At 34.1% G+C, this 21,521-nt stretch overlaps 3 protein-coding genes across 3 annotated transcripts; all 3 read left to right on the top strand.

Moving 5' to 3' along the window:
• The first annotated feature begins 2,533 nt into the window (after positions 1 to 2,533).
• Positions 2,534 to 5,540, top strand: LOC147397418 (cell differentiation protein rcd1-like). Its single transcript, XM_086451234.1, has 11 exons — positions 2,534 to 2,709; positions 2,810 to 2,964; positions 3,665 to 3,748; positions 3,872 to 3,961; positions 4,038 to 4,080; positions 4,180 to 4,286; positions 4,360 to 4,455; positions 4,542 to 4,652; positions 4,733 to 4,821; positions 5,154 to 5,223; positions 5,328 to 5,540. Exons 1-11 carry the CDS (start codon positions 2,628 to 2,630, stop codon positions 5,403 to 5,405), a joined length of 1,005 nt encoding a protein of 334 aa, XP_086307360.1. The 5' UTR covers positions 2,534 to 2,627; the 3' UTR covers positions 5,406 to 5,540.
• A 1,625-nt stretch (positions 5,541 to 7,165) lies between these two features.
• LOC147397417 (uncharacterized) lies at positions 7,166 to 12,407 on the top strand. The gene is made up of 5 exons (XM_086449084.1): positions 7,166 to 7,573; positions 7,817 to 7,996; positions 9,149 to 9,275; positions 9,487 to 9,600; positions 12,109 to 12,407. Exons 1-5 carry the CDS (start codon positions 7,367 to 7,369, stop codon positions 12,222 to 12,224), a joined length of 744 nt encoding a protein of 247 aa, XP_086305210.1. The 5' UTR covers positions 7,166 to 7,366; the 3' UTR covers positions 12,225 to 12,407.
• Positions 12,408 to 14,207: 1,800 nt separating this feature from the next.
• Positions 14,208 to 21,069, top strand: LOC147397416 (uncharacterized). The gene is made up of 5 exons (XM_086449082.1): positions 14,208 to 14,363; positions 16,639 to 16,832; positions 19,591 to 19,675; positions 20,592 to 20,657; positions 20,780 to 21,069. The coding sequence occupies exons 1-5, from the start codon at positions 14,280 to 14,282 to the stop codon at positions 20,870 to 20,872; spliced, it is 522 nt and encodes a 173-aa protein (XP_086305208.1). The 5' UTR covers positions 14,208 to 14,279; the 3' UTR covers positions 20,873 to 21,069.
• Positions 21,070 to 21,521: the final 452 nt, after the last annotated feature.

Below are 21,521 nucleotides of genomic sequence, written 5' to 3'. Positions count from 1 at the left end.
TTCAAAATTTCTAACCCTAATGTATAAGATGAAGATCATTAGTTTGTAACCATTTTTCTTGGGGTTATAAGTTTCAAGAATTACCTTGCTTAAACATTCCAGACCAACGATTGTTAAAAATAGTAGAAACTGACGCAAGTGATATAGGTTATGGAGGAATATTAAAACAAGTAACAGACAAAAAACAAGAACAATTGGTTAGGTATACCTCGGGAATATGGAACCCTACACAAAAAAAGTTGGGGTTATAAGTTTCAGAATTAGCTAATTTTTTGTGAGGATGATCTGTTGACTATAAAGATCGTCCTCACAAAAAATCAGTCCATTCCGAATCTTTTTAGTCATATAAGACAAAACATTTGTCTAGAATGTTGGCTGCCATATATATATATATATATATATATATATATATATATATATATATATATATATATATATATATATAAATAACGCTACCATGAATGTGCATCTAAATATTATAAAGATCAACAATTATACATTTCTATTAAAATTTTTATTTTAAAAATACTAGTGATTGATCAATATCAATAGTCACAGATTACTTACAGATGATCAATGATCATTTGGCGAAACAGACCAACAATTATAGTATTTTCCATATATAAAAAAAAAAACTAGTCACCTCATTGATTATTTGGTAAAACATATCAATAGTTGATTTTTAATGATCATTTAAAAATAAAAACCAGAAGATAGAAAAGATTAAAAGCCGTTCAAAAACTATTTACATTACCTCTTTAGACGTTGAAATAACTCATCTCAAAACGTTGTTTTTTGAACATCGTCACAAATTCTACTTTCACCAACCCATCGATCTTTTAGTGTGTGTTTGATTACATGAAAATTCATGTAAAAAAAGTAGTGAAAAATGAATATAGTAGAAAATTATAATTCTTTTATTGGATTGGATCTGAAAAATATTTTATAAGAAATAGAAAGGAGAGATGGAAAGAGAGGGCGGAGCAAGAGGTGAAGAGAAAGTGGGAGTGGAGTGGAAGGAGGAAGGTAAAATGAAACAAAAAGAGAGAGAGAGAGAGAGAGAGAGAGAGTCCAAAGTCGTAGTGATGAAAAAAGGAAGAAGAAGAATATCAGGATCTTGATATAGGGTTGGATTCCATTTTCTCATGAGAATAGTTGGAAAATGACATTCAACCTTTGTTTGATTTTAAATGAAGGTGAAAATCCATTTTTCATGAAAAAAAAAAAATCAATTAAATATATGAAAAATATGATTTTCTAAGAAAAGTAAAATTTTCAATCATTTTCAATGTGCAATCAATTAAAACCCTTGATAACTGTTCTAAACAGACTTCATCTTGCACTATGGTCAACATTGTACTGACATGACATCATGCATTGAGCCATAGATTTTTTTCTTGGGTGATGCAAAGCTAAAGTTGCAACCTCATATCACACTTCTTGACATGAAAGTGGATAGGAATCATACATGCTTTTCCACTCGTATTAATTTCAGCCTGATGGCACTTTAGCATTACTCTTTTTTCCTCTCAAGATAAAAGGAAAAAAAATCTATGGTTAAGTGCACACTACCATACTAGTGAAGTGCGATATGAAGTCAGTTAGGATTTTCCCACCTTCAATGACAAGAGTACTCTTATCACTAATTATAAAATGACACACGATTGATGTGGCAAAGACACGAAAAGAGTAGATCTTTTTTCATGTGTATCCCAAAGAAAAAGATCTATGGTTCTGTGCCTTTACCACATCGATCACTTATAAACCAAGTATCATAAGTATTATTTTTAGAGAGCGGTTCGGCAGCCCTAAAGTTTATCAAGTTTGGTGTCAAACATTTTTTGTAAATAACTTTTGATGGGGTTAGAAGTTTTGGAATATGTTGCTTTTTTGCGAGGATGATCTCTACGATGAAGAGATCATCCTCATAAAAAATCAGCTCATTTTGAAACTTCTAATCCTAATTTACAAATTGAAGAATCGTGGACCGTCCAATTTTTGTAAATCACTTTTAATGGGGTTAGAAGTTTTGGAATAGGCTGATTTTTGGTGAGGATGATCTCCTCATCACAGAGATAATCCTCACAAAAAATTAGCTCATTCCAAAGCTTCTAACCCATATTTTGAAAAATATTTGACACCAAGGACTGCTGAACCGTCCCCTTATTTCTAATCATAAATAAAGGCTCGTTCTAAATTGACTTCCTTCCACACTGCGCTCCACATTGTGCTGACCGGGCACAAATAATTATAAGGTGCAATGACGATGGATACAAAATGTCCAACACTACTAATATATTACTTATTTTAAATCTTAAAAATATTATGCAATTTTAAGCCAATGTTTGAATTTAACGGGTAGAAGTCTTCAATCAGACCCGTTCGGGGAGTTGATTTTCCAAGCTGGGGTTTATGGGAAAAAGTTCATTGCGTGGCACATAAAGGAGACTAGGAGTCTGTTTGCAATCCAACTCCCGTGAGTACATAACGTATCGTGCACTTATAAAAGCGTCATGTTTCCGCTTCTTTTTCATTTTCAAATTTCGCTAGTTTTTCAATTTCACTCTTCTGGATCAACGGAACGGTAAAACCAGTAAGAAAGAAACGAGAAATCGGAACCCACGAAAATGGCAGAAAACGAAGATTTTCAAGAGGAGAGATGGGAAGAAAGAACGCTCAATATGCTTCACGAATCCAAGATCGATCAACGTCTCTTTCCCTCTCGCTCTCTCTGTCCTGTATTCTCTTTTGTGGAAAAAATTTCTCTATGTGTTTCTGAGCGTTTTTTTTATTTTTATTTTTATAACAGAGTTTTCGGAGGCGAGCTGCATCAAAAAAGGAGGCAAGAAGCACAAATTGAGATGGATGAAAAGGCCAATGGCCATTCCAGAAGTGATCCTCGAGCTTCAAGAAGAATCTCTTCGAGAAAATGCCCTTAGATGCCTAAGCAATTTCCTCCTCGAGGTTCTATTCTTATTCATTTTATTCATCTGGGTTTTCTTGATTCAAATGTTATTGATTTTGGGTTTTCGTTTTTTTTTTTTCAAATTATCCGTAAAATTTCTCTGTTTTAGTGTCTTGGACCCAAATGGGTGCTTGGAGTTTATTTAGGGTTTCTTCACGTTGTTTTCTTGATTAGGATTTTTCCAATTTGTGTTTTCTGTTTGTTTTCAAATCTGGGTTTTTCATATTAATTAATTGTAAAGATTGGATTTTGGTGTCTGTAGTAGGGATTGTTGGATAAAGTTTGCAGAATTTGAAGGAATAATAAGAAATTATAAATTTGTAATTTATCTCTAATGTAATAGAGAAATATGAATATCAAATCAGAAATTTCAAATATATTCTGAAATCTAATACCCAAACTGAATCTTTAAGGGGACATGTTACTGCAAATTTTCAACAGGCACAGCTTCAATTGAATTTTTACAAATGAAAAGAACTAAAAGAGGAATTTTTCCATTTAAGAAAAATATTGAACTAAGCGTCAATGGAATTGACTGGAGGAACAGAACTTGATCAGCCCAACAAATTTTTTTGGGATAAGGCCTTGATGATGATAGTCAGATGTTAGGTTTTTAAATTGAAAAATGTAATCTGGGTTTAATGATTTTAAATTCTACTGAGTTTGAATTTTTGATGAATTTGGTGTTCTCTATGGCAGAGAAGAGAAGAAGACCCAGAGAACTATCATAGAACTGGATACTTATTGTACAACTCCTGTGGGACAATGATTATCTTATTGCAGGTTTTTTCTATTTAGGTTTTTTATTATTATATATACATTTATTTTGGTGCTTCTTTTTGTCATTTTTAATTGTCACGTTGTCAACAAGAGAATTTAAGAGAGGTATTGGGCTCCTTGAAACAGGAGGTGATGATGTTTTTCGGAAAGATGGCACATAATAGTCTTGATGTTAGATCATCAAAGCGCCTTGCCAATGTTCTTACACTTTTTCAGGTATACAAGTTGTATTTATTGTTCATCTTGTTAGTGTTTTTGTTCTACTTGGTTTGAGTTACTTTTGTTATTGCAGAGCATTGCTGCTAATACCGAAACACGACAAAAGTTTGTAAATTGTAAGATTTCAAATTGATTATCATCGTATTTAGCTTCCACGCTTTCCTATTGTTCACTTTCTATGACCTCTATCTATTTCTTATCCGTGATTAATGCAGCTCGAGTTCCAAACATCTTGATACCTTTGATACTATTTGAGAACCCATTGGAGGTATTCGAGAATGTCCGAGCAGTTGCACTTTCAGTCATTGGGATTCTGTGTCAGGTATCAATTTCTCTTTGAGGTTTAGTTATAGAATTTCATCATTGTGACTTGAAATTGATAATCCTTTTTCAAGGCCAGGGATCCCCAAATCATTCAATGGGCTCTTGAAAGTGACATGGTGGAGATATGTCGGTTCAGCTTAGAGATTGGAAGTGAGCTCTCCAAAGTGGTATAAAATTTTTTAATCTTCAATTCTGTTTATAGATCAAAAGAAGACATTTTTTTATTAATTTACCTAAGAATATGTTGGCACAGATTGGGATGCACATTTTGGAAGCAATACTGCAAGATGAATCAGGGATATCCTACGTCTGTAGTCCAATGTGCGACCATCTTACAGGATTGATGAAAACCTGGGAACATCTGGTATGTCTACCTATACAGCATGAAATTTATTCTTTTACTGTTGACATGTTCTCAGTGTGAAACTTTGTCCATTCATGTAGGTCACACTTTTGGCTGTACACCAAGACTTCTCTCCTCGCCTCCTCTTTCACATTATCAGATGCTATGTTCTTCTCTGCAATCACGAGAGGTAAACTACTGTAATAATATATTGATTTTGTGTGCGTGTGAGCTCTGTTATTCTGTGACTCAATTCATCACACTAATATTTGACACAATGATATCGACATTGGCACCACATCATACTAAAATGCCATGTACCTCATCTTTTGGTCCCACTGATCCCATGAACATTTAATCCCCCTTGATAGGTCTGCACGCCAAAAATCAGTTTGATTGGTGATTATATTTACTTATTTAGAACTTGGGTATTGGGATTTGGCTTTAATCATATAGATTTACTTGTGCCCCAGCCCATGTCAATAAAGTGGTGTCTAATGCTTAGCACTCTATTTGTCTCAGGGGATTTAGTGTTGTGATGGATAGCCTCCCCAGTCCCATCATGGACGATTCTTTTCACGATATCACAGAGGTATACCATCTCAAGTTTAATATTGGTTAATTACTTACTGCAGGATTATTGTTCTCTAACATTTCCTTTGTTTTTTTTTTTCTCTCATTCTTGGCGACTTGTAGGAATTTCCGGTAATTGAGAACTTACTCCATCAACTGCTACTGACCGTTGGAAAAACAACTGAATTTCCAGATCCGTGATTACAGTTAATTGTTTTGCCCAGTGAAGGAAAGTATGTCGTTGCTGCTTGGTTCTTCCTAACATTGTAAATTCCGACTGATATACTGCTGAAAATGTTACAAAGTGTAAATGATGATTTCTGTTTCTTCTTCTTCCTTCCTCTCTTTTGTGTGTGTGTGTGTGTGTGTGTGTGTGTGTGTTTGTGTATTTCCCTGTAAAGTGAAACAAGTGTTATTCTTTTAAGACAATAAAAATTCTACTCATAATTCTTTTCAGTTTACCACAGAAGAAAGAAGAACTTGGTACAATGTTAAAAGGGAAAGAAATGAAGATATGGATTGTGTTACAAATGTTGGAAATAAAAATAAATAAAAGTACAACTACATTACTTGGAGATGATCCAGAAGGTATGATCCTCTTAAAGGATTTCTATCAAATATTGACTTTCTTCTCTAATTTAAATCCCTACACCCTTATTTTATTTATTTATTATAATCTATTTCATTGAAAACCTCGGAAAGCTAATAAATCTCTCAAAGTGCCGACTTGTCGTAATAAATCTCTCCAAGGTATCACATGGTAACTTCTTCCAAATCCTGGGTCTGACCTTTATTCCTCCTCCCAACATGTGGGCCATTGTGGAATCATGGTTGGCTTGGCAAAAACGAAATCTTCCTGGTAAAACTCAGATTCAACAACAAAAAAAAACAAAACAAAAAAATCAAGAAAAAATATTTTTTGAGTTTGATTCATTGTGCTGAAAATAAATGACCATTGAACTCCGAAATTCAAAATTAAAATTTAATAGTGAAAATTAACTCGTTTTTTGAAATTTTTTTTCAAAGGAATTAGGATTTTCCCCTCTATAGCCTATGGCATCAGATCATGTTTTTGGATGTCACAAATTGATGTGGTTTGTTGAGAAACAAATTAATCACAAGAATTTTATGATGTGGATCCCCACTCCAAGGTTTGTTGGGTAAGAAACTTGATGAAGTAAATTTGTTGATTAATAAACTTCATAAAATAAGTTTTTCTTGGAATTGTCAGAATTTAAAGGGAGTTTTTATAACAAAAATACAATCTTAAGGTCTGCCCGGTAAGTCTCTCTAATTTTTATTTATCTTCCAAGATACACCAAGGTCAAGGAACCAGGATTTGCTGTTGATGAAATTACGTGCTAAGCTGTTGAAGGAATAACAGCCACCCAAACTAGCATAGAGATACGTGTGATAAGTTATTAATAGTTATGATTACACTCACAAAAGTTTATAATTTTATATATTTGAAAATCCTTTACTGATTGAAACAAATTAAATAAAAAAATAAAAAAAATAAAAAAAATAAAAAAAATACAAACTTCTCTCCATCCCACTCTCAGATGCATATCTTGCAAAAGAAAAGAAAAATGATTTTCCAACAAAGTTGTACTCTCTAGAAGGGCAAGGACAAAATTGCAGGAAGAGATCTAGATAGAGATTTTTGTGATAATTTTTTGGAAAATTGCTTTTAATCGAGTAAGGGAATTTCAATTAAAATTATAAGTTTTATGTGTGGGTTTAACTGCAAATTTTTTATTGTTAGTTTCTTTAACACATCTCTATGTTAATTGGGTGGCTGTTATTCATTTAAGAGCTTAATACCAAATTTGGATAACAGCAAATCCCGGCTCAAGGTCAAGAGGCATCTCATATCTTCAGTTTCAAAACATTAGGGGTTTCTCAAAGATTCTCCAAAATGTGGAGGGGTATGTCTAAACACAAATATTTGGTTCGTTTCCGGTTTCTGGGACGTGGACGGTTGGGGTGGACCGATTAAATTATATAGAGAGAACTTGCTCTCGAAGTTTCTTTAGATTTCAGAACCTTAACATTTTAGCTCTTCGTCTCCTCTCTTTCCCCACTTTAATTTGCTTTGTTGTTGTTGAATCTTCCATCCGATTCGATTAATCTCTGCAAATAGACCTTCGATTCGAACGAAAATGGTGGTGATTGAACCAGCATCGAACGTGATTGAAGATGAAAATAAACAAGAAATTCATGCGGATTCCACAGAATCAACAGCTAGGGAAGTAGAAGGATTTGAAACAGCGAGCGAAGGTGAAGAAGATGGCGATAGTGAAGAACAAATTGCCCCTCCAAAAGAGGATTCTTACGAAGATGCACTAACAGATGAGGAATTGAAAAAGGTTCTTGTTGTTTGTTTAAATTGAATTTTGTCTGATTAGGGCATAGTTCTTAATCTAACATTGCCGATTTCGATTTTTCATACCAGTGATCAAAAATTGAAAATTAGGTTCACTTCAACGTCGAACAATAAGATAGCATTATTGGTGTCTTAGCTTTAATTGAAATTATTTACGAACTTGTGATAGTGCGTTGTGTTATTTTATCCAAATATTCTTAGATTACTTTTGTTTCTGATGTTGTAGAAGGCTTTATCTCAAGCCAATGATACTAAAGCTGAAGGCAATAAACTCTTTGGGGCTGGGCGGTACGAAGATGCATTGTTGCAATATCAGCTTGCTTTACAGATTGCTCCGGAGATGCCTTCTTCTGTGGAAATCCGTTCCATATGCCATGCAAACCGGGCTGTATGCTACTCGAAACTGGTATGATATTTTGGAGAAATTTATAATTTCATATTCATGATATTTACACTATTTCCCAAATATTTGGGCCGGCAAACACATTATTTCTGTAACTTGTACTATAGGTCATTTCTTGAAGAATTAAAAAGATTTTGGTTGTTTTGATGCGTGTTTTGCTCTCAAATCTGTAGATGTGTTTTTCCCATATAAGTTGTTCCAAATGTTGATTGTCGAATCTCAATCCATGACAGTCATTTCTTGTTTCACTTGGAAGTTTGGAGTATTGAAATTGCCTTTTAAAATGTATAACGAATCATATTGATCGTAATTTTGGTATACTCTCCATTGGCATTCTATGGTAATCCATCCTTTTTGTTTCTCTTGAATGGTATTGGTGCCATGGTTTTAAATCTTGACCGAGACTGAGATGACTCGCCTGAGTCATCTCGGTCTTGTTCAACAACAATGCATATATGTACAGTGTCTCAACATTTACATCATCTCGCGAGATAAACGTGATATCTTGGACAAATTCGATGCTTTCCTTATTGGAAAGTTGGGACCTGTCCTTATTTTCAGGGTGAAAGAAAATCCTTTGTAGGTTTATTCTTTTCACAATTACTTAGGGGATTTGGTTGGACAGGAATAGGAGGATCTTAAAGGGTGTTATGGGCTCTTGTTGGGATGCCATATAGAATATTTTGGGGCTATGCTTCTTTTGGTGCAAGATGACCCGGAATACAAAGGGTTGTTCTTTGAGGACTTTGTTTTTAGATGGGACTCTATTTGTAATTTTTATGTCCTTTTGCTTTGCTTTGTTGGCCATGTCTGCTGACCGTTTTATTGCTTCTCCTTTATCTTCTCAATAAAATTTGTAATTATAAAAAAAAAAAAATGTAAATCAGTCAATATAAACCGAGTTTAATGGATTGACTCATCCGAGACTACTCGGTCTCGTCCATGGACGAGACGAGACATCAAACCAAGTTTTGAAACCACGATTGGTGCTGGCTGTTAAATATGCCTTTGGATTTTCTTGATGAATCTGACCACTGGGCCCCTTTTTCTTTGTGGACTTCATAGTTTGCCCCTTCTTGCATTCCAAGTAGTGGAACTGGTTCAGTTGTTGAGATACTTTTTGAATCTCGTAATTTGAGACGTGATATTTTTCAGGGAAGATCTGAGGAAACAATTAAGGAATGCACAAAAGCATTGGAGTTGAATCCTACGTATATGAAATCTCTGGTTAAAAGAGCAGAGACACATGAAAAGCTTGAACACTTTGAAGAGGCTATCGCAGGTACATCTATATGCTTAAACCACCGACTACTCCCTTTCCTTTTTTGCGAAACTTTTCTTCTGTAGTTCAATACTAGTATTACAATGTCACTAGCAAACTTATTTACTTTTTTGGTGCAAGAGTTATATAAGGTTCACATGCCAATATGATCTAGGAGCCAATTTCTTATAGAGACTATTTGTTCTTTTTATTTCCCCTTTCTTGTTTATAGACATGAAGAAGATCTTGGAGTTGGATCCTTCAAACAACCAAGCTATGAGAGCCTTACGGCGCTTAGAGCCATTGGCTGCAGAAAAGCGAGAAAAGATGAAAGAAGAAATGATTGGTAAGTCTAAGCATGCTTCCTTTTACATAGTCTCCTTTTTTTATTTTATGTTCTTGAAAGGGCATGGATATGTTTTTGTTTTCATCACGTTTGATGAAGAAACTTTTGAAATTTGAATGTCTTATGTTATTATTTATCAATCCTTTATCACTTAGAGAAACCCACCTAGGTGTGTCATAAATGCTGTATGGATGTTATCATGAAAAAAGAAGACGTAAATGTTCATTAATGCATCATGCACGCAAGTTATAGTTTATATGCTTTGGTATAAGGTCATGTAACACTTTGCAAGCCAGATGTATGAAATGCTCAAACATGCAGGGGTTAGAATTATTGGGGAATGCATTTTAAGTTTTTAACTGAATTCTTTTGTGAATTTGTTCATGAACTTTGCTTACCCCAAATTTTTAGGATAAGGGAAAGCTTCTTAGGATGTTGGTTTTGTGTTTTGTTGTCTGGAACCCTTGAATGTCTTTGTCAAACTCTACATGGAACTTTGATTAATTGAATGCAAAGTTCCTCACAGTGATGGACCATTATTTATTGGTCTCAGCAGATTGGGGTGGGGGACTTGAATTACGATCATTGTGGCTTGATGGAACAGAAAACATTTTCAAGTTACCCACTCTTCAAATTAGTTTCAGGAAGTTGGGGTTTGAATACTGCATAAGCAATGGGGATACTACATACCTTGGTGGACACAAGTTGGCTAGTGGTTGTCTGTAAGATTCGTTTTGGTCATGGAGTACTTGGGGCTATATCGTTAGGTGGTGGATTGAATGCTCAGGTGTGTAAATGATGGAGAGTAAGCTAATTGTGACAGCTAGTTTGGCCAGAATAAACATTTAGCATGCTTGGGGATGGAAGAAAGGAGGTTATAATATATTTTGGGAAGTTGGGTTGCTGTGTGTCACACCTTTTCATAAAGGAAATCAGATGCATGGCCTCTTGATTGTTGGACTCATTCCTCTGACTGCATCAAGTATTATTCTCTTTTAGTTCTATTTTACCATTGGAAATCCTATACTTGTAAATACACCTTCACCACAAAATTATGGAGCTTGATTTTGCCATGGAAGCAGAAACCATTGGAAAAATTGTATGGAAGCAATAAAAGAAGATCTACTGTTCTTCGAGGCATGTTGTAACTGCACTTTCTTTAAACTTTATTTTCCTCCTTCCGAAATTAAATCAAGAATGCAAAATTAGGGTTCTAACAAACACGTTCCCAAGATACAACGAAGCCTGGTCTCTTTGTTATCTCCCACTTTTTTGCACTAACAGAAAGAGATCCAAACACTAATATATTATGCCCAAGAAAAGGAGAGACAGAGAGAGATTTAAAATTGCAGGAAATATGTGATTTTTCAATGTGCATAAAAAGGTTTTAAAATTTGAATTTAAAGAGGGATTGTGTCTCTTTGAATAGGCACCATGACTGTTAGAAGATAATCACACCCTTCTGGAATTGACTCCAACAATTGCAGAAACCTTGTTGACCGGTGATCAACTCTATTTGACTCACGTTCATACCTATTGACAATTCATTGCATGGTCAAACCATGTTGACCCGCAGTCTTGACCACGATCAACCACTCTGAACCACCTTGACGGTACACTTAGCAAATAGGAAAGAGCTCCTTAATGCTCCTTGCGACAATGCGTATGTGCGAAGTGCGCCTCTAAATTGCCCAATGTGCCTAGGTAAATAAATCATAAACAAATAAATTACTTTTAGGTAAATAAATATAATAAATCAAAATTAGATAGAAAATTTCTAACAGAAACCACTGTATGGTAGAGTTTATCTTTGCTCCTTGCACACCTTGGAAAGTTTTCTGGGACCTTTTTTGAGCTTGGGTTATCTAATTGGAATAATGTCTTTTAAGTATCATCATATTTGTTCCTTAGCTACCAGTGTGGTCTGCTGTTGATTTAAGAAAAGAAAAATTGAGACGTAGATAGCCTGGTTAGGTTTTCTCAGATGATATGCAGTGGGCTAGGGCTGGTCTTTAACGCTTGTCGTTGGAGGCTCATGTTAAGGGCACACATATATTTAGTTGGGGCACCCATTTCACAAGGGCACCCATGTTTTATAACTTATTGAGTTTAGCAAGGGCACCCACAATCACATGGGCACCATTAATCAAAAAGTTTTTTTAGGCAGTGTCAATGGGATCTTGTTGACACCATTAAGGCCATGACGACAAGACCCTGTCAACACTAGCAATTTTTTTAATTTTTTTTTAAACCTTCTATGTTGACAGGAGATCAGAAAGTTTTCTTAGGCAGGGTAGCCAAAATTTTGAAAAAACATGTGGGTGCCCAAATCTAGCCCCACTTAAGCAAAAATTTGGTATTTCAAAAATATGTGGGGGCCCCCAATCTAAATTTCTGGGTGCCTTTAACACTGTCCATTGGATTATCTTTCTTCTTCTTCCTTTCTTTTTGTAATCTTTGGTTCGTAAAACTTGTTTAACTAACTTCATATTCTACTGAGGTCTGCAGGGAAGCTGAAAGAAATGGGCAACTCCCTATTAGGACGCTTTGGGATGAGTGTAGACAACTTCAAGGCTGTCAAAGATCCAAACACAGGGTCATATTCTGTCTCATACCAGGGCTAGAACTTCATGTAAAATTGTAAATGATCCTAAAGGGCAAGCAGTTATGCAGATTTAATATGTGTGGACAAATAGTAGGAAGTCTTTTGGTGATGGTTTCGAGTTTTTGTGTTGTCTACAGTTTTATTCATCTCAAACAATGAAGAAATAGCTCTGTTATTCCAAAGTGAATCGGGCTTTATCTTCCTTTGCCTGCCCCACTACACACTTTCAATTGATTTTGGTTTCAGTTTTTGGCAGAAATTACTCTACTAATGAAAATTCTTTATATTGAGCAAAACCTGATGGGTAGTTGAAACCTTCAAAGATCATTTTCTTTTTTTCCTTCGAAAACAAAATCCTTGTCTTCATTTAGGGTACATAAACCAAAAATAAAAGGGGAGCATATTTGCACCTAATATTTGCGGTTTAGTTCACCCATTTATAAAATGCACAACATGATTTTATAATATTTTAGTAACTAGACCCACATCCTAAGTGCACCAACCAAAAATGAAATTCTCCTTCACAACTTCTTCTCCCCATCTTCTTATTTTCATTCTTATCGGCAATAATGAAGGTTTCTACAAGGGTTTCATGACACAAAAAGCAATGGTATTAGAATATGAGCAGTAAAGTCCATTTAAAAAAATATTTGATCTTGCCATCTCGATAGTCCTAGTGTTGACATGCATAAAGCCATGTTGATATTGGACTATTAACATGATACTGAACTATCAACATGGCAAGAACTACACTGACATTGATCTATCAACACAAAAAGCAATGTGTCTACAGACACCTTTTGACACACAAACAAAAATCCTTTATTAAAAAATAAACGGTAAAATTAGTACCTTCATTGATGTAATCTTCTAAAATCGTAATCTTAGAAGCTGTAGGGATGTTACAACGATAAAAAAAAAAAAAAAAAATGTAATGTGAGTTGCTCACTTCGCCTTTTACACGCAAGCAATGAACAAGAAGATTATACATATATTAAGGTGATTGGTGCACTTACCAAAAATGGTGGGGGGTATCCTAATTCTTAACAAGGGGTTATTAAAATCTTTTTTCTCAATGCACCTTAACTCAATGAAATGGCAAACTCAAATACAGGCTCGATCTGTTGTCTACACTATACCCTGCTTAGAGGCCTTTTTAGATTCCATTACATTATTAATATTTGTCATTAAGAATCTTTGGGACTTTCTTCTTCTGAAATTTCATCATTTTGTAGAAATAATAATAAAATAAATAGTTAAATAATAAAACAATTTAAATAGTTAATTTTCTTTTTCCAACTTCTAGTGTCTATATTTAGAAAATAAAATTTCAAACAAAATTTAGTGAAAGAGAAATTACATCAATCATCATTAATGATATGCTTCAATTCTAACATCAAATTCAATTACTCTTTCGAATATCCAATAAAAATCAATTCATATATGAACTCTTGGTTTTTCTTAAATCCATGAAAAATTTGGTAAAAGTTGATATCTAACGAATATATGTTTAATTTTTTTTATAATTAATTTCTATTTTTTTTAAAGTAAGAAAATTAACTTACTTTTTCTGAAGAAGATAGATGATTTTTTTTAATATAGACGTACTTTTTATTTTTCAAAGAAAAACGTGAGATCGGATCCTATTTGAAGTTAATTTCTATTTATTTTAAAATAAAATAAAAAACGTAGGATAGACCTTACATTAATTTTATTTTAAAATTAAAAATAATTTATAGAATAGAATCCTACTTTGAATTAATTTATATTTATATTTTAAAATAAAAAAAATTAATTTTTAAAAATATTATCATATAAAAAACGCTCGTTTAAGAGAAAAGACATAGAGGATATTAATATTTAATATTTTACAAATATATTTTTAAATTATTTCCGTAATATTTAGAAGATAAAAAGAAGTAATATTTACTTACATCGTTTTGAAGCCACAGTTTCAGCGTCTGAACCTCAAAATATTTATTAATATAATTGTTTAAAATTTAATTTTGTTCTTTTAAAATAACAAAAGGTCATAAACTCGTAGTTCGTTTTCTCTTTCAAAGTTAGAGAGGAGATGGCGAACCAAGGAGCGAAGAAGCGAAAAGAGGAGAATAGTCGACACATGGCCAAAATCCTACGCATCATCATCGCCTGCAACGTAATTAAACCCTAATCATCCCAATTTCTCTTTTAGTCTCAATTTTTTTTGTTTGAATCATCGATTTGCTTTGCTTGTGATTTTTGGTTGTTATTATTGTTTCAATTGAATTAAACCCTAATCATCCCAACTTATCTTTTAGTCTCAATTTTTTGTTTGAATCATCGATTTGCTTTGCTTTTGATTTTTGGCTGTTATTATTGTTTCAATTGAGTTTTTACAACTTGACCTGATTCAGTTTCGATTTTTAGGCCATAATTGGGCAATTTTCTTAGATTTTTCTCGAAGATCTCTTAGGTGGTACCCCATACCCATCCAAAATTGTGCCCAATTACCTGGATTTCTTGATGTCCCCAACTAGATCTTTGAGGTTTTGTCAAGAAATATTTTATTTTTATTATTATTACTCTTTCAAGTTCATTCTGTGTTACTCCACCTATTCTAAATCTAATTTCCTTTCTCCTCTCTATTAAATTTTTTTTTTCAAATGCAGAAGTGTGTGAAGGAGAAATGAACAATATGATTAAAAAAAATGTTGCATTTCACATGGGGAAATATATGTTTATGTTAATGTCACTGATTCTAGAATTAATTTTTTATTTTTATTTTTATAGGAAATAAAATCAACTAAGGACAAAACCGATCGTGGTATTGACACTCACATACTTTAACCAGTTTGGCAAACTGGCGCTGTTATTCTTGAATTAATTATTATTATTAAAAAAAATAAAAAAATTGGTCATGTCAAGAACTCAACATTGTCAATCAACAAAGGACAAGACCGATCTAGCTCATCCTTGTTTGTTTTCTAAATTGTGAATTGTTCACCACAGTACTCTTAAAAATCTACTGACTAAGAATAGAGTAGTCGACTTAAGATATCCTCAATGAGGCTGAGGAAATCACTCCTACTCTATGTAAATATGTATCATCATCATGAATACTCATCCCAAAAATTTGGTGTTGGGTGAACGAATCCGGTTTCTCCATTCATTTTTTTTTTAATCTAAAGGCAAGTTTTGTGTTAATTCAAATGTGTTCGTATCTACGCTCAGTACCTCAATACATGCGCTTTTTGGTCTCCTATCTTTTGATTCCTTCAACTTGCACCCCAACTTTCTTACTAAAAGACAATGAATAGAGTTCTATAGTAGTATAGTTATTTTATAATTTCTAACTATGTTTTGAGCACTTTTTTAGCTGATACTAGGCGAAAGAGCATGATATGTTTAATAGTTTGTATTGCCTACAAACCATGTTTCTCTTTTGTGTTTATTATTGAATTGGCTTGTGAAAATGGGGAACAAATTAAGCGTGATCCCACATATTCAATGATTTGTTAAAATACACTTATTTTAAATCCAACCATCTATTTTTGCATATTTTTGCATATTTCTATTTAGTATGGTCAACAAATGAGGTATGCAGAAAGAAAGAAAGAAACAAAAAAAAAAAAACCAACGTACATTTTTCTTGAGCCCCTTTCTCCCTCTGATTGAGAAGTTTCCTGGGTCATTGCTCAACAATCATGAATTTATGGTGTCATTTTTTCATTTTTTTTCTTTTGAATGTAGGAACTGAATTATACTTAAACTTTAATATGTATTATTCTCTTGTTGAATTGCTAGCAATGGTTGTGTCTCTTGAGCTAATTCTACTTTTTGAAAACATGGACATGATAATTATCAAATATAAATACCATCTGTCTTCAGGTTCATTGGATAGATATACTACTTCTGGGATATTTTTTAGTTTGAACATTTTTCTAAATCTTTTAACCTATTGAAAAAGTTCGGTTGAAAAATCACCATAACATTACTTTTCTGTTGTTATAAATAAAAACCTTCAACTGAATAAGGGAGTGAAGGAGGACTGGAGTAGCTTCTATACATAAAACAAAAAGATTCACAATTTTTCCCTATATTGTCTGTTTCTTATCAACTGTAGATACTCTCTTTAAGCAGCACAACTTTAGATGTGGAGCACATATTGGGAACCAGATCTACCATTGGATGACTCTCTCTATGAGACTTCATCTGCCAAAAATTGACTCAATTTGATGATTGTTGTTCTTTTGTACATAGAACGTATGGTGGTCAAAATGAAGAACTATGGTTCGGATTGTTATTAATCGTTTGATCCCATTGGTTTATGGCCTTGGTGATTCCCCAGATGGGACCCACAAAATAGTTCATGGCCTCGGAGATCTTCTTGAGTTATTGATAGAGTGTCAAGACTTACAAGATTTGATTTTATAATTCTTTGGTCCATGCAGGTCATATATGTCTTGGTGAGGATGCTTATTTTCCATTCTACCTTCACCTGGAAGCATTGGGTTGGCCTCTTTGTGACATCAGTGGCCTATGCTATTCCCTATCAACAACTAGCCAAAATGGCAAACCCAAGTTATGCTGATGATGGAGAGCTTCTTGATGGCGGTTTCGATATGAGCACTGGTGGTGTTTGTGGGTATGTGTTTTTCTCCAATTCATTTGTCCCATTCTTCAATATGAATACCTACAACACTAATTCCCATATTTTTTTTTGTAAGTTCTTGTTTTTATTTTTTGAAAAACAACACAAAAGAGGGAATTAGATATCATCCCCAATACACTAAGATCCCCTGAAAGTGTCTTCATTAGTGAGACTATCTAGTTTTGCAATGGCACTTTGAAGATTATGACTATACAAAATATCCAAACTATCAAGAAGATCCTTGATTAACCTAGAGTATTAGCAAGCTAACAAGATTTGACCTTCTTCCATGCTAATGCATCTTATGAATCACCTTCAATACTTAATTGGTCCTCAAAATATGCAACATAAATATTCAAACCTTATTAAAAGCGCTCAGGCATTCTTCTCATTGGGATTTTTACTTAAGACCCTGAATAAGCTATGAGGGTAAACCCCACAGGCTTTTTTTGAAAATGCCACTGATACCAACCTTTCTTGGATTACTGAGGAACCATGAAGATTAGTTAAATCACAATGGTCTTCAAATGAATCAACCGTGAAAAGTGTAAGAATCAGTCAGCCACCTAATGGACAATGTAGGATTTCTAAGAGAGCCCTAATGACATTGATTTTTAGATAATTTTGCATTCTAAAATGCAAGTTCCATGAAATAGCACTTTCATATTTGATCAAACAACCACTAACCAACCATTCTTACTTAATGAAATTGCATAAATAATTGGAAACAAAAACCCGAAGATGGCTGTCTCCACATCATTCAATATCCTGAAAGCTCTAATTTTCATTTGCGATCAATGTAGTTAAGGGTGAAAGGCGAAAGGCGAGGCGCTCACTTGAGTGAAGTAAGGTGCAATAAAATTAAAAAGATCATATAAATAAAAAATTAAATAGTCAAACTAGGTTAGGCTACTCTATAAAATTTATAAATATTACAATTACAACAAATATAAAATTTATATTTATATACAAGTATTTAGTATTTCAATCTCTATAAATAGGTTATGCTAAACCACAATAAGCAAGTAAAAAAACTAACAATAAAATTAAGAATGAATAAAATATCATAAAAATAAGGTACTACGAATAGGGCTGCAATTTGGGCGAGTTGGAGGGTAAACCCAAGCTCAACCCAAGTTTCCAATTGAGCTCAACTCAACTCGACCATCAAGCTTGAGGTCATTAACCCGAGCTCAACCCATGATTGAGCTTCTAAAATTAGGTTGAGCTTGGGTTAGCCCTAGTCAGGTAACTTTAAACAGGTTGGGTTCTTCATCTTCTAAATTATGTACTATTGTACATAAACATATGTAGCACTAGAAATAAAAATAAAAATAAACAAAAAGATATTTTTTTTCTTAGTTTTACAAATATATTTAGGAAGAGAACTAAAAAATAGTTTAAAGATAAATAAAATATTTATATGTTAATATATAACATTGGGTTGAGTTGGGTTGCGTGAACCCTCGACCTGAGCTCAACCTTTATTGAGTTCGGGTTGAGATATCCTATCCTAGGCTCGGCTCATCTTCTACATAACTCAGCCCAGGCTCGCCCATCTGTCAAGTTGAGCCCGGGTTGAGTTCAGGTTTGCTTGCCCAAGTTGCAGCCCTAACTATGAATCATAAATTAAATTAAAATTTAAAACTTAAAAGTTTAAGACTCAATCACAGAATCCCATTTAATATCCTTATACCAAGAATATGATAAACAAAAGATAAATTTCAAAATTCAAAAACATCAACCATGTGTGTGTGTGTGTGGTTTATCATGATGTAACTTAATAGGTTACATCAACCAATCAAAAGAGATTTACCAAAAAAAAAAAAAAAAAAATCATGTTTTATTTGATGTGTAAGTGAGGCGTATGCCTCATGCGCCTTGCCTGAGGTGCAGCTCAGGCGTGTGCCTCCCTCTGCCTTGAAAAACTTGCCCTGCCTTTCCTATACTAAGGCGTTGCTGCTGCGCTTCGCCTTGAGGCGCACTGAGGCACACGCCTTGATAACATTGTCTGTGACACTAAGGCCCTGCTTGGTAGCGCCGAAAATGTTAGTAAAATCGCGGAAATGCATAGGTTTTTTCTACTTGGTTACCTCATACCAAGCAGACCTAACACCTCTGTAAAAGGTCAAAAACCCTCAATATTCCCTTCCAAATGCTAGAACCATGGATGATAGCTGGATTAAAGTGTTCCAACAATGACCATGGATGTCGTTTCTTTCCCACTATTACCCCTCCTCCAAATGCACCTTCCTTCTCTGAATTTTTATAGCCATTTCCATAAGAGTGCCTAGATCCTTGTCAGTGGTAGGTATCTAGGCATTTATTAAAGCAACTAAGTGATTTCCTTTGATACTTCGTTGTCCCCAGATTTCTTATTTCATCTTCCTCTGGCATGCAATATATGAAAAAGAAAAGCAATCCTACTCTGTAGGCTGTAGGGAGAATGAGTGGGAAGCTATCTTCCTAGTTCTGTACACATGGCACATATTCAGGTAGGGTGTTGGGATACTCACGTTCTAAGTCCTAACTTTAATTTTTATATCGATCTATGTTTTAGTCCTAGGTCTGAAGTTTCTGATCTTCGGTAATATGTTGTCTTTCTTTGGAATGCCATATGTCAAAATTAATATCAATTTTAATCAGTTGGGAGATTGAGTTGAAAGCTATACAATGCTGTCATTTTCCTTTTGTATGTATATATAACAAACTTAGTATAAAATCTCATTTGACAGTTGTTGATATGTTGCAGTTACTTACATGATGTAATCTACATTACGAGCTTTGTGCAACTGATGTCCATTGTCTCCGGCAAATTTTGGTACACCTATTTAGTGGTAAGATATCTGCACCTAAGTTTGATGGTAAAATGATTTGAAACACTGTTCACCTTATAGTGGTAAGATCTCTGCACCTATTTTGTGGTGGTCAATATCAAGCACATTATGTCACCCTATATGTTGCGTACACGCAACATATAGTTCCATACATATATGTTGTGTACACGCAAGTCAACAAAAAGAAAAGAGAACAAGTTTAGAAAATGGTTATTTGTAATAAATGCTGTGGGGTATGGAGCCATAGCTCAGGTGGTTGACATATTGCAATGCAACTTTGAAGGCGTGGATACGAGTCCAGCTTACCCACCAAAAAAAGAAGTAAGGAATTATTCTGTGGGTTGGGAAATTTTATTCTTGACACCTCAAGATCAGTTCAACAAACTACTGAGATTTGGGATTAATCCATCAACTTGAACACTGATACCCACCAAAGACATTTGGGTTTGTACCCCATATTCAGTGCATCCATGTTCAGAGGCCCAAGGAAATAAACCGGTTGGATGATCAAAATGCACAATCTATTAACATTTTTTTCCTGACGATCTATTCCCACAACTTTGGTTTAAATCATTGGATTATGCTATTTTTTTTGGATGGAATATCTTCCCATTTGCGCCATGTGAACCACTACGCTTTGGTCTATTATTAATTGTTATGTGTCGCTAAGACCATGCCTATGGGCCAACCTATGGTTACATTACTTATGAATAGTACAAACAAGGTATCAAAATACTTATAATTATGGTTTGTGCAGAGTGCTGATACATACCCAATTGGACAATAGTTTCCTGATTTTTTGACACTAAACATCTGCACATGTTAAATACTATTGTAATTGTAGTAGTTTAAGAAGCCGAGAATCAGAAGTTTGTGTTTGAACTTATCCTGAATGATCCCTTCCTTTGTTTTTCAGATACCAGCATTTGGGGCATACAAAATTTTTGGTCTCACAAAAGGATTTATGTCTTCTGGTTCAGAGGTAATCTCTATTGCCCATTTTCTTATTATTGAGTCTATACTCTATAATATGTCTAGTATGGCTATACAATAATTTGTTGTGGCCATGATGCACATACTCATGTTGTTTTCATGATGTTTTAGGGAGGCATGGAGGATGAAAAGAGTCGAAAGAAAAGGGAAAAGATGGAGAAGAAGGCATCAAGAGGCAAATTTATTAAGACAAGAAGCAAGTAATTCATGAAGCTAATTTATTAAGGCTTTTCATCAAACTCCCAAAATGAAATGAAAGGCTCGCGAAAACCAGGTTATTGTGAGAACAAGTTTACCCTCTAATCTCTCAGGTGGAAAAAAATGTTTAATACCACTGCAAAAGAGTTGGTTAATGACAAACTTTGTTATCCACACTTCAAAAGAGTCGTCTTTACATGTTAGCATTATTTGAGTCGTGCTGGATTGACCTCATTTCCCACTTTCCTGACGTGGAGGTGTGCACGCACAGAACCAACCAGAGATGCTTTTCACTCGTATCTTGATGTTTGTACATACCTCCACATCAGGAAAGTGTGAAATGAGGTGAATCTTTGAGGTCACTTGAGCATTCTTCTTCTTATTTTGGTGAAGCTTCATGTGTTTGAAAGAAGATTCCTTAAGGATCTTTGGTGGGTTTTCTTTTCTTTCTCTAATAATAAGGTTCAATTATATTAAGTTAAAAAATGGTGTTCACAATGGGCTGCTACTGTTCTTGGTCATACACTCGCACCTATTCTTTAAAATTCCGTCGGATCTATTTTGGCTTGGGTAAGTTGATTAAATATATACTTTATTTAGTAAAGATTAAGAGTCATATATTTATTTTTTATAATAAAAATCGGAGCTAGTCTAA

Source organism: Akebia trifoliata, chromosome 8 (genome assembly GCF_017979445.1).
Source record: "Akebia trifoliata isolate Shusen 1 chromosome 8, ASM1797944v1, whole genome shotgun sequence".
Classification (NCBI taxonomy): Eukaryota; Viridiplantae; Streptophyta; class Magnoliopsida; order Ranunculales; family Lardizabalaceae; genus Akebia; species Akebia trifoliata.
The sequence above is the reverse complement of the archived record's forward strand: the minus strand, read 5'-3'. Positions and strand labels throughout refer to the sequence as shown.

What these genes read in the sequence shown, in the direction of transcription:
- LOC147397418 (XM_086451234.1), top strand. Translation starts at nt 2,628, where the DNA reads ATGGCAGAAAACGAAGATTTTCAAGAGGAGAGATGGGAAGAAAGAACG. An exon ending in TAAGCAATTTCCTCCTCGAG is followed by an intron (nt 2,965 to 3,664) that starts GTTCTATTCTTA and finishes TCTCTATGGCAG; the next exon opens with AGAAGAGAAGAAGACCCAGA. An exon ending in TCATTGGGATTCTGTGTCAG is followed by an intron (nt 4,287 to 4,359) that starts GTATCAATTTCT and finishes TCCTTTTTCAAG; the next exon opens with GCCAGGGATCCCCAAATCAT.
- LOC147397417 (XM_086449084.1), top strand. Translation starts at nt 7,367, where the DNA reads ATGGTGGTGATTGAACCAGCATCGAACGTGATTGAAGATGAAAATAAA. An exon ending in CTGTATGCTACTCGAAACTG is followed by an intron (nt 7,997 to 9,148) that starts GTATGATATTTT and finishes GATATTTTTCAG; the next exon opens with GGAAGATCTGAGGAAACAAT. An exon ending in CTTTGAAGAGGCTATCGCAG is followed by an intron (nt 9,276 to 9,486) that starts GTACATCTATAT and finishes TCTTGTTTATAG; the next exon opens with ACATGAAGAAGATCTTGGAG.
- LOC147397416 (XM_086449082.1), top strand. Translation starts at nt 14,280, where the DNA reads ATGGCGAACCAAGGAGCGAAGAAGCGAAAAGAGGAGAATAGTCGACAC. An exon ending in AGCACTGGTGGTGTTTGTGG is followed by an intron (nt 16,833 to 19,590) that starts GTATGTGTTTTT and finishes GATATGTTGCAG; the next exon opens with TTACTTACATGATGTAATCT. An exon ending in TTTGGTACACCTATTTAGTG is followed by an intron (nt 19,676 to 20,591) that starts GTAAGATATCTG and finishes TTTGTTTTTCAG; the next exon opens with ATACCAGCATTTGGGGCATA.